This window comes from Xenopus tropicalis, chromosome 5, assembly GCF_000004195.4.
Source record: "Xenopus tropicalis strain Nigerian chromosome 5, UCB_Xtro_10.0, whole genome shotgun sequence".
NCBI classification, from domain to species: domain Eukaryota; kingdom Metazoa; phylum Chordata; class Amphibia; order Anura; family Pipidae; genus Xenopus; species Xenopus tropicalis.
In genome coordinates, this window is record NC_030681.2 from 135,265,914 (window position 1) to 135,278,995 (window position 13,082).

Below are 13,082 nucleotides of genomic sequence, written 5' to 3' on the forward strand. Positions count from 1 at the left end.
TGACTTCGACTCAAGGTTACTCAAGGCACACTCACCAATCACAATTTACCTATTGACTTTTATTGGTTTAAATTTAAACTGCTGCCGTTCTCTAACTTAAATTAATCCCAGGGTCTGAGTTAGTCACTGGGTAACTGCAGTGGGGAAATTTAAATTGCTGCCATTCAGACACTATTAAAACCAGGGTCCCCAAACTTTGCACAGTGGTTTTTACTGTATAACTGTGGGTCCAAGGTTAGAAAAAATGGGCGGAGCCAACAGATCAGATTTCATTCAGTGACTTCACGTTTTTCAACCCAACATGAAGTTTGTTCTCAAACTTCCCTTTCTAGTTTATATTGTAACTTCTGGTAACTTGTTTTTCTATTTAAGTCCTCTCCTTCTCATTTACCATCCTCTCATTTAAACTGCTTCCTGGCCACTAAGGTCATTTGGACCCTAGCAACCAGATAGCTGCTGAAATACCGCAGAGCTGCTAAACAAAACCTGAAATAATGAAAAAACTACAAATAAAAAATGAAGACCAATTGCAAATTGTCTCCAAATATTACTCTCTACATCAGGGGTACCCAAGAGGTAGATCGGGGTCTACCAGTAGATCACTTTAAAGTTTTTGGTAGACCACAAGGCAGGATGACATCCCACCACTTCTTTTTTTCCCCAACATAACAGAGCTTTTGACTGCAGCCATACTGCTGTGTTGACACTTGTATGTTATGTGGGCATGAAATGTGAATTTGACACTGCATTTATATATATATATATATATATATTGCTATGTGTATTTAGGTATTAAATATCAACAATTGTATTAAAGTAGATCTCATGATGGCGGCCAGGAGGCAAGAGTAGATCACAGGGTGACAATCTCTGGGTACCCCTGCTCTACATCATACTAAACGTTAACTCAAAGGTGAACAACCCCTTTAAGAGTGGCTAGGCCTGGCAATTTCTTGAACAAGCATAATTTCAAAGGGTATTGTAAACTCAAGATTGACTTTTGGCATAATTATCAGAATATACGATTTGTGTTATTTTAGTTTTTTCAACCTCCACTAAACTGTTTTTAAAAAGTATGCTTTTTACTTATTAAAATATCTGAATATGAACAGCATGAACGCAAGAAAACCATGAATCGAATACTTCAAAATCATCATTTAATCTTTAAACATTGTAATATTTCCCTCTTTTTGGCCACTAGATGGCTGAGTCTGCAATACTTATATACTAATTTGACTTATTTTGATTGATTTTTTCTTAGTTTGGCTATTTTTGTAATCCAGTGGTTTTTACGCTTGACAAATATAAAAAATAGTGTTTTAGAGTAATAATGCACGATTTTTAGTGCTAAGTTTGATTCTGGGAATATGATAAATGTGCCCCTTAGTATAGGTACTGGTATTTATACTGTAGTTTGTATATGTGAGTGTATAGCTAGGTTGGTATGAGTGTGTGTATATATATGCACGGGGGGTGATTTGGAGGGGTTGAACTCGTTGGACTTTACTGCTACTCGTGCTGTAGGCTTCAGCTGCCACCAAGTCAGACACAGGAAAAATGTGCTCTTCCATGAATTAAGCATGATTTCATACACAGTACATTATGCCTTTACATGTGACATTATTCTCTAACCTAAGTAAACTCTATGAATGATAAAATGATGATTCAGCTGCCCAAGACTGATATTCTGCTGTAAGTGGTCTCCTACCAACTGCTTAGCAGAAGCCACAGTGCCAACATATAGAAGGCACATGAAAGGCAAAAGAAAGCCTTTTGGCATTTGATGTCAGTTACATGTTTATGCTCCATACACAATCACATTATTTAGTATGGTAGCTGAACAGAAGAGGAAATTGGCATGCAGTTTCTGACCATCTTGTCAGCATCTGTGTGGCAGGTTCTGGAACAACATGGAACTGGCTTATAACCACAACTATCATGTCAGTGTTAATACAGCAGGATCCCATAGGGAGCAGTTCAGTGTAAAAATGAAACTGGGTAAAATTGACAGACTGTGCAAAATAAAAAATGTTTTCAATATAGTTAGTTAGGTAAAACAGTAATCTATAAAGGCTGGAGTTAGCAGATGTCTAACATTATAGCCACAACACTACTTCCTCCTTTACAGCTCTCTAAGCTGTTAGCAGTCAGTAACTTGAGGGTGGGGGGCATATGGGACATAACTGTTTACTTAGTTTGCATTTGAATCTGGCCTGCGTGCTCACAAACTAACTGACAGTTATGTCCCATGTGCCCCCACCTAATGTCACTGACTAACAGCTTAGAGAACTGAAAGCAGGAGTGTTCTGGCTATTATGTTAGACATCTGCCCACTCCAGCCTTTATAGATTACATTTTTGCCTAACTATATTGCAAATATTTTTTATTTTGCACAGTCTATCCATTTTATGCAATTTCATATTTACACTGAACTGATCCGTATGACAAAAAAAAAAAAAAAATTTAGAAAAATGCCGTCATTTTGTCACCATGAAAGTTGCTAAGTTCTTGGCCTGTGTGGTGCAAATATATCATGGAGTCATTGAAGTACGTTCCTGGGGAATGTTTGTTCCCAGCAAAAGCATGCACCAGCAGCGTATGAACGAGTACAGTACAGTGTCACTCCAGCCAAAGCTAGCACCATGAAGGGTGTCTAATAGCAAGGCTGGCATTAAGATAAGGGCAACTTGTAATACCCCCATCATACCCACCTCTCCTGAGCAAGCTGATCTGCACCAGTACCTGCCAACCTCTATTAAATGGACTAGAAATTACAATTTTTGTGAATCTATCAAATCTCTATTTGTCGCCAGTATTTTGTTATCAAACTGGGTATATAACATATCCAATAATCTCATCCTGACCATAATCCCACATTATAGTATTTAAATCAAAATGAGATAGAAAGAGGCAATGAGAAATCAGTGACATAGTGCCCTCTAGCGGCTCAGAATGTACTGAAGTTATTGAGCTAAATACTACAGTTGTGCCCTGTGTGTGTCACAGGAATGAATCCAAGATCTGATTTAACCAAAAATGACAGCCCAGTGTCAGTTATATATCTCAGAGGGTCCCTGTTTTGACCCTCCACCTGCTCTACTTTCTTGGCCAAACTTATGGGTACACCAGCAGACCTCATAAGCTGCATCAGTGGAGGAAGGACACTGCTTCACGCTAGGCCAAAAGTGATATCACAATGCCATGAACAGTGTTGTGTATAATTTTCTACCTATACTTGCAGACAACACACTTGAAAACATTGGGTTTTGTTACACGGTGACAAACTGCTTTGCTAATAAGCAACTGTATGAGACATATCACACCCCCAGATATTACTACATTGACAGGTAGGGCTAATAAAGAATGAACACACAAGAAATAAAGAGTTTTTCTACGAGCATCCCAACTGCTGTGTGTAGTGCCCAAGCTTTTCTCTGTTGCAGTTATTACCCCAGCTAACATCAACCTTTCTTCATTCTTTTGCATTTTGGTTTTTTTTTTTTATCTTATGGTTATTTTGGCAAATTCCTGCTATTAAACACTAAAAGGAAGAAAGGAACAAAGGAATTTATTTACAGGCACCACTTACTTATTTCAGAGAAACTTCAGATTACAATATAGCAAGTCAATAATCAATCAAACAGAACATATGCACTATTAGCCTACATTTTTAACCACGCATTAACACTTTCCTCACTTAGGGTCATGCCCAGGTGGTTATACCACCGCACATCTGACAAACATAACAATGCTAACAGGTTAAGGCACTGGCAACCCTCAGCAGCAACTTTAGATGCCTGTCACATAAGGGGAAGGCCAACTGGCCAAGCTTCTAAGCACAAATATAAGGTGGCAGGTTGTAACAGGAATATTATTAACAGCCGACCTAACTAGGTCTGTAGATAAACAACAATATGCATGTAGAATAAGGCTGGTTAGGTGCCTAGTGCCTAAGCTTCTTCTCTTTATTTTCTGGAGCCTGCTTTAGCCAGTTGATCCGCCCTGTCATTGCCCACACTGCCAGAGTGTCCTGGGACATAGTTCTGTAATGAAACATAGAAAGGGTGCAGGTAAGAAAATCATTCCATCATTTTCAAGCAACATCAGGGAAACTATATCATAAATCTCGAAACTGGAGGTGCTAATTTCTTTTTATCAAAGGCCCATACACTCTTTTATCTCTTCTACTGTGTTTCTAATTCAAAAAGATGCATGGCCTATTTGTTACAAAGAGGTTTAAAGGGTTTGGGCTATCTGTGGATCAGCTGGTCTTCATTCATTTTTCTTAGTTTTTGATTTAGTTGCCTTTTTTACAGCATTATATATATATATATCTGGTCTGCGAGGCTATTATTCAACTTAATTCTATTATCCAATCCATCATTCTTTAAATTCAAAACAAAAAATCTAAACAATAATCTTTATCTTTTTTTTTGCAGCTATTCATACCCATCTAATGTCCATGTTTTCACATGCTTTATCAAGCTTCTGGAAGTCCTGCTTGTTGATAACATCTCTACCATCAACGGTTTTCCAACCATTTTCCTTCCACTTTGGCACCCACTGTGTCATACCTGATCAGAGCAAAAAATGTTCATGTTATAGGGGCTATTACTTATAAATATCGAATGGAGAGTCCCACAGGCATTTAATATTTACTGGAAATTCTTAAAACAATCAAATTGACCTTGCTCTTCATGTTGATATCAGTAACATCCAATCAATTCAGAACAAATTAATTTGACTTGTTCTAAATTGATATTTGGAAAATAAATGATGACCTTTAATTGAAATCTTCTGTTTATGTAACTGCCCCATAGTGTTTAAGATGTTTTGAGTTCCATCACACAGGAATGCAGGAGTTAACGGAGATTTCATTTTCTATTGTAGGTTGTACTAAAGGGGGCACAATGAAGCACCAAATGCAAGCAACGTGCCGCCAGAAAACCCAAGAATTATTTTATCAAGCTTATAATCTGTTTCTTTTGTGGTTGGCTCACACGTCAGGCACTAAAACTTAAAGGGATACTGTCATGGCAAACATGTTTTTCTTCAAAACACATCAGTTGATAGAACTTCTCCAGCAGAATCTGCATTGAAATCTGTTTTTGAATTTTTTGAAATTTCACATGGAGCTAGCCATATTCCCAGGGTGCCACAGCCATGTGACTTGTGCTCTGATAAACTTCAGTAACACTTTACTGCTGCGCTGCAAGTTGGGAGTGATATCACCACCCTCCCAGCAGCCAATCAGCAGAACAATGGGAAGGGAGCAAGATGGCAGCTCCCACTAGGTATCAGAATAGCACTCAATAGTAAGAAATCCAAGTCCAGCTTGGGGCTCCTCCAGTTACATGGGAGTAGGAGAAACAATAGGTTACCTGAAAGCAGTTCTAATGTGTAGAGCTGGCTCAGCTCAGACTCAGGCACAATGCACTGAGATGGCACCTACACACCTATATTACAGCTAAAAAATACATTTGTTGGTTCAATAATACAATTTTAAATGGTAGAGTGAATTATTTTCTATGTAAACTGTGTAATTTAGAAATAAAAATTACACCATAAAAATCATGACAGTATCTCAGTATCTCTGTAAATTTTAAATTACCTGACAAATCATGCACATAGATTTAAGTTGATTTCTAATTTTATGTGAACAAAAACAGAATTTAAATACACAAGTGCCAGTATGAAAGCTTACCATTTATAGTGAACTTGCTGTCAGTATTTATTTGAAGACTGGTGATATTGTCATCCCTGGCTTGTTTCACCGCAGTGCGGGCAGCCTTGGTAAAGATGATCATTACAATTAATCAATTACAATTAAATGTGACTATCCATTGTGGAGGGGGGAGAGTTGGGAAAACAAAATACCTGACAAATTATTTCATTAACAAATGTTTACCTCAATTTCAGCACGTTGGTTGGTTTGCCTTCCTTCAAGCTTAGCAGAAACATTTCTGTGAAAAAAGAACAAAATGTATATTAACAAAGGTATCAGTGAATGCATGCTGAAGGGGGGGGGGGAAGGGAAGACCATTCTTAGCTGGCAAGACATCATAGCAGAGAGATTTTTTGAGAGATATTGATATTTTAATTTTTTGTGGTTTTTTGGGGGGCTTTTTTTTTTAGCAGCTCTCCATTTTGACATTTTACCAGCTATATGGTTGCTATGGTCTTGTATAGCTTAGCAACCAGGCAGTGGTTTGAATGAGAGACAGGAATGTGAATAGGAGAGGGACGGAGTATAAATATAAGCGATAAAAAGTAACAATAAAATTGGAAGCTCCAAGAGCAAATGTTTCTTTGACTGCCAGGGTCAATGACCCGTTTTTGAAAGCTGCAAGATGTAGCAGAGAAAGGCAAATTAATTAAAAAAATATTCCTGCAAAGCTGCTAGGAATAGGATATTCTAAGATAGGATAGGATATTTTAAGATAATTCTATAAGTTATCTTAAAAGTGAACAACCCCTTTAATGTTGTTATTAATCATTCAAATAAAACTATTGGGATACCCCCATGTATGGCAGTTTGGAAATCAAAATAACCATTTGGCATCAGGTGTAGCAAAAATATAACACCCCCTCAGAATTCCTTCAACCTTTTCCATTTATTCTCTCTTGGTGGTATGATCCACTAGATTCACTAACAGCTGACTAATATAATGCTGAAATGCAAGAGACAGGATTCATGAAGGGCTAGCAAACATACCTTGAATCGCCAGGACCCCAATAAACCCCAATGCCGCCATTTGCACCATATTGACCATTCCTGGAGCAGCAGCCATCTGTGTACACCTGCGCTGAACGTCCTGTGGGAAACACCAGCACCATAAATCCACAGTTTAGGCCAGCAGAACCATATAAGCAAGCCAATGGTTTTACAGCAGGAAAATTGGTGACAACCACCAAACAGTAAAGCCCTGCAATAACCACAATGATCTATGGCCAGAAATGACTGCTGCTCATGTTCCAGCCATGTGTGTGGGGGGGGAGTACTGGAATTACTGCAGGGTACAAAAGGAACCATGTGCTAACAGTAAAGTTAAAGGAGAACTACACCAGCACCAGAACAGCTCAAGATCTAACACCAGGAGAATGTAAAGTTACAGTGATTCTGGCCCTGTCTTCAACTGTCATGCTGATAGGCAGCAATTGCTTGGAAGAAATAATTAAGAAGTGCAAGATGGCACCCAACAGCCCCACTGCTATTTCTGACAATGTTCCTACAGAAGGACTAAATTATATAAATGCAACTTTTCACAATTAAACCCCCAAAAGTTTGTGCATTTTTATAATCAATGTATGTGTTAATCACATTTGCATTAAATTGCGGCAACATATCATGAAGAAACATGGTAAAATGCAATTGGGGAACCAAAGGTTGCCTTTTTTTGCAGAAATTCTGCACAAAAAAATTGTTTCCTAAGTGTAGCAAGATAAGACAAGGTTCAAAACACACCCTACGTCTCTTGTTGGGTGGTTCTGCGGCCACTAGATTTAACTTTGACTGCCGGAACCATATTCTGATGAATAAACACACTGATCAAAGCAATAAATGTGCAAATTCATTAAAATCAAATCAAAATTAATATATGTACTTTAACTGAAATTAAAACCCCAGAACCCAAACATTCTGGATAACAGGTCCTATACATGTACTTGCAACTATATACATCATGAATAATCCCAGCTCCAGTGTCCCCTTAAAGGCCACCCAAACACAAATAAGCTTTTTATGTTATTATTATTTATATTATATTTCTTATTTATATGATTTGAAATTATATACACAGTTTGCATACCAACCTTCCCTGCACACACAGACTCACCTGCAGAGGAATAAGGAGAGCTTGTCTCGTGGCTCCTTACATAGTTCCTTGCTTCGCTATGTGTTGGAAGTTTCTTAAAACTTGCATTGGGATAGCGATCCACTTGTTCTTTGCATTCCTCCCTAGAAGAAGTTTTGAAGGGGCTTATATAGGACCCACGTACTTTATATAATATCTCTATATGTAATGTGGGATTTAGAGCAGCAACTAATTGCCCTGTCTGTCTTTGCCTTTACTGTGACACATTTTTAGCAATTCACTCCCAACACAAATATCTGCCATTAAGTGCTGTATCACCCTCCTCCCATCTAATAACATACTGCAGTGCTCTTCTATAAGATGATACTGTGTGCTCCGACATCTCTGGGAAATGCTACATTTGGAAGTTAATTCAATACAAAGCACAGGGACTACCTGCAGCAGACTTGAGCCAGGCACAAGCAAAATTGGCAGAAGCTGCGCTTTGTAAGAGTTGTACTTAAAGGATTATTCTTTATCCCAGTTTTGTACCCAATTACACATATTTCAGCTATCTCCTATATAACCGCTCTTACCCATCTCTCATTCAAACCTGTTTGCTAGGGTCATTGTAGAAGTTGAAATGAACAGGTTGAAGACACATGGAGCTACTTAGTAGCAGCTACGGTTACTAAAAGCCAGAAAATCCCCTGCCATAGATAACACTGAGAACGGCCTTTGCTTAACACACATAGAGACAACTACTAGTAAATGATCAGCATTGTCTATTTTAGTAGCCATGACAAGTAGCTGCTACTAGTAGCTCTGTGTGTCTTCACCCGTAGGCTACCAAATCGGTCTAAAGGACCACCTTTATGTATGGCCACCTTTAGTCACCCGTGATAGATCTCTGCTACTGCGGGTGACTGAACACTCCAAAATACCTTTCCACCGGCAACAACAGAAGTCACAGATGGAAAGATGAAGTGATGAGTAGGGACATTAGCCTTACGGTGAAGACACTCAAAGCTACTTGTCACGGCTACTAAAATAGACAATGCTAATAATTTACTGATAATTGTCTCTACGTGTGTTTTAGAAGTGATTCTCAGTATAATCTATGCCAGGGTATTTTCTGGAGTTAAATAGCCATGAAAAAGTAGCTACTAGTTGCTCAGTGTGTCTTCACCCTAAGGGCAGTGACACACGGGGAGATTAGTCGCCGTGCGACAAATCTTTGTTGTCGCGGGCCATAGAAGGCGCCTGACCAAAATTCTCCCTTCAGATCTGAATCGGCAGAAGGAGGTAGAAATCCTACTGTTTCTACCTCCTTACCTGCCGATTCAGCCCTGAATGGTGTGTGGTGGATCTTACGATGTTTCGTGCGACCGATGGTCGTACGAAACATCGTCAGATCACCACGTGTATGGCCACCTTAAGGCTAAGGACCCAGGGGGTGGTTCAGTCCCCCGCGACAGACAGATCACTGCTATCGCAAGCGACTAAAGGTGCCCATACACTATAAGATCCGCTCGATTGGCGATGTCGCCAAGCGAGCGGATCTTCACCCGATATCCCCACCTACGGGTGGGCGATATCGGGTAGAAAGTAACTTAAAAAAAAATAATCCAATCGTTTGGCCCTGGGGCCAAACGATCGGATTACATTTGTGGTTATGGGGCAGTCGGTTCGGGGACTGCATCAACGAGCCGATGCGGTCCCCGATCCGACTGGATTTTCTAACCTGGCCGATCGAGATTTGGCCAATTTCAGGCCAGATATCGGTTCTGTTCTGCCCATACAAGGGCCAATTAGCTGCCGAATCGGTCCAAGGGACAAACCGCTCCGAAATGGCTTCCCATCGGCAACAAAGGGAATCACTGGTGCAAAGCCCTTCTCATCACTTTGGCATTCCCAAGTCACACAAAGTTTACTCCTGCAGATAACCAGCGTGAGTTTGGAAAACCGCAGCAATGCCAAGTGCTTTCCACCAGGGCTTTTCCTATTGTTACTGGTGGAAAGCCATTTTGGCACTCTCTGGGTCCTTAGCCCAAGATAGATATATATAATATATTAGGATGGTTGTGTTCATTAATGTTCAACTACACATTCACAACACCCTAGAAAATGGTTATTAGGTTTATATATATATGTCTTCAAAATATTGTTGTTCCTATAACATACTTCAGCATCTTTCCCGCTTTCACACGACGCCAGTGCCACACCCTGCCCCGCCCACTGCGCGTCTAGTTCCCGCGTACTTATTTGAGCCTAGTGCCTCCCTAGACCCGTTATTCCGAGGTTATGGCGCATTAACCCATATAAAGGCAGGTCAGCATATCCCCACCCTTATATAAAGTATAGAGCTCATATGTGCGCAATGATTAAGTAACCATTTACCATCTTTAAGAAAGACGGGCTGAAAGTTGAATACGCAAACCAAAAGTTATGGGAGATGCGTTTCTGCGGCGGCTGACATTGCCCTGAAGTTGCCCTCAGGGCAGAGAGAGACTCCCAATCGCAATTAGTACTGCGCCAATGCCTAGTGTAAAGGCGGACACCGGAGTAAAAATACGCAGGAGGTGGGGCTCAGACACTCATCACTGTAACATCTCCTTACCATGTATTGTAGACTCCGGCCTGGCGGCCTCTGCGCACCCCGTATGGCATTGCGTCAAATTAGCGATCCGACCAACTCAAAGGCGTATCTCACACTGAGAGAGAAGTGAAGTGCGCACTAGTTTAGGTGGGGCACAGCCTGGGTGGGGCCTATGGGATGGGCGGAGCTTAGGGGGTGCACTGCGCGCCACTTTAGTCATAAAAAACTGGTGCCAGGTTGTGACAAAACGTCCCTTATTAACCCTGCGCTCTGTATTATAATAGTGATCCTTATTCCAATCACAGATATTACATGAGTTCACAGTAAAACTGCTTCATCTGACTGAAAAATGAGTTGCTGTACATGTACTACAGATAATTGTCCCCACATGTTATCTGTGCTGGGTCAGTGGCACATTGCCCATCCCTGCACTTTGTTACAATTTCCCATCAGATTGGGGCTCCAGGCAGCCTTGCTGACAGGAAAGTTAGTAGTCTAGACTAGAGAGTGCTGGCAGGTCACTGGTTAGATAGAGGTGGCAACCCTATTAGGGGCATAGTGCCATGGAGTGGGCATATGGAGCAGCCAGGCCAAAATATTCCATCCCTAACCCCTTGGTACATGAAAAAGAAGTAGTAATTAACCTCCTATATGAGAGGACGGTCCCTGAAAGTGTTGTTACATTTAGCTGTACCCTACACTGTGAGATTTTTTTTTTTTGCCTCCTCATAGAGGAACATGGGGGATCAGAGTTTATGTAAAAGCATCGGGCACATACTTTCAAGGCAAAATGATAAATAGCATGCAAAGACAATGTTATGATAGATGTAAAAAATGGTTTTATTTCTGCTGTCAGTTTCTCTTTAAGGGTAGGGTTAATGTAATTAACACCTAGTTGTCAGGTGACGGAAGTCCTGAGTCAAGTGTAAAGAAGTCTTTTAAAGTATGTAGATTGGGCACAGATCTCACAACCCCCTAGCAGTATCAGGGTATTATTAGCCATAATTATAACTTGCCATAAAACTTCTATCCCTGTTGCCTGGATTCCATAAGAATGGGGGATGTAGGTGTACAGAGCCTCAGCGTCCATTGTGGCCTACAATGTCAGGAAGAGGTAGGCTTTGGATGGGTTGAAAACCACTTGTCTGCAATAAACCCAGCTACATTCAAGACACCATGGACCTCTTTAATAAACTTGCGGCCTAAAATTAGTCTAAAAGACTTGAATCAGCAGATGAAATCTGCCCATGTATGGCCACCTTTAGGTTCTATACCCAATGGATCCATCTTAGCCACAATGGTTCTGTACACTAACATCCCCCATTCTAAAGGAATCAATTGTACTTACAACAACAGAGCTTACCTACTGAACCAATCCTACAAATTATGCACTTCACCCTGACACAAAATGCATTTCCAGTTGGACATCAAATAGGCTGTGCCGTGGGTAGTTGTTTTGCACCACAATATGCAAATCTATTTATGACCAAATTAGAGGAGGAATTTTTACATCCTGTACCATTTACTTCTGCTACATTGATGACATTAAGTTAATATGGATTGCAAGTGAAGAGGACCTCCTTTCCTTCCACAATAGATACACACATTAATCACTCAAAAACAAAAATTAATTTCCTAGGCACCACTATCGAAACAAAGGGTAGTAACCTTGTCACCTTGAACTTACAGACCGATGCACATACCAATATGTGAATGAAACTGGACAAACACTACACACGGGGATGTCCTCCTTCGAGTTACTGTACTAATGGGCAATTTTAAAACACAACAGGAGCAAAAGGAATGGGAATGTAAATTCATGCAGAAATTCAATCCCCTACACAGTGTCGGACTGGTCCACAGGGATACCAGGAAAACACCCGGTGGGCCCAGGAGCCCTCCTGCTTCTGGCCATTTGGCTCAATTTATGGTCATTACTATGAGAACAAAGCAACTAGATATATAGAATAGATTATTGTATGTAAAGATAAAAAAAAACTAGAAAAATATAGAGACTGAGTCTGAAGTGGATGAAAAATAGTTTGGAGAGTGGGCCCCTGGCATCCCAGTCCGACACTGCCCCTACAATGCGGCCTTAACAGGGACAGAAGCTTTATGGCTAGATATGAATATGGCTAATAATACCCTGATACTGCTAGGGGCCTGTGAGATCTGCACCCAGTGGCCATACTCCAAAAGACTTTCTTACACTTGACTCAAGTTTCTGTTTTTGGAATTCCATTTACTTCACACTTCAGTAACTTACCCTAATTTATATCAAGTCACTTTGATCCACATTATCCTGTACCTTATCTGTTTGTCCCCCCCCCCCCCCCACACCGTTTATATGACTTTGTTAACACCTTCCACACAGATATTCCTTTTTTTCTGGTTATTTGATCTATGAGCTGAATGTTGTATATATATCAGAGAGCACCACAGCTTCATTGTGCTTGAAAAAGGAACTAAAATGTTCTGAAAGCTTGCTATGATTATCTTAGTTAGGCAATAAAGGTATCACCTTTATACCACTTTTGTTATTTTTTTATTGCAAAAGGGTTACCCTGTAAACTGCATCCCATGGAAACTCTGCTCTAGCTGTCTGCTCTTATTTTCTTCTCCTAACCTCCGCCCGAGCTAAGCTTAAGCATCACAGTGCTCAATCCAAACAGGACTTTTTTTTATAAAAG

General features: G+C 40.3%; 1 protein-coding gene across 1 annotated transcript; it reads right to left on the minus strand.

The window, feature by feature from the left end:
- Positions 1–3,552: 3,552 nt before the first annotated feature.
- MGC146443 (uncharacterized protein mgc146443) lies at positions 3,553–10,569 on the minus strand. The gene is made up of 7 exons (NM_001078886.1): positions 10,414–10,569; positions 7,836–7,957; positions 6,716–6,815; positions 5,909–5,963; positions 5,705–5,789; positions 4,450–4,574; positions 3,553–4,043 (listed from the first exon to the last, which is right to left on the minus strand). Exons 1-7 carry the CDS (start codon positions 10,461–10,463, stop codon positions 3,966–3,968), a joined length of 615 nt encoding a protein of 204 aa, NP_001072354.1. The 5' UTR covers positions 10,464–10,569; the 3' UTR covers positions 3,553–3,965.
- Positions 10,570–13,082: the final 2,513 nt, after the last annotated feature.

Coding starts and splice junctions, on each gene's coding strand:
- MGC146443 (NM_001078886.1), bottom strand. CDS start 10,463: ATGCCATACGGGGTGCGCAGAGGCCGCCAGGCCGGAGTCTACAATACA. Junction 7,958..10,413: donor GCCGGAGTCTACAATACATG/GTAAGGAGATGT, acceptor AACTTCTTCTAG/GGAGGAATGCAAAGAACAAG. Junction 6,816..7,835: donor CTCTCCTTATTCCTCTGCAG/GTGAGTCTGTGT, acceptor TGTTTCCCACAG/GACGTTCAGCGCAGGTGTAC.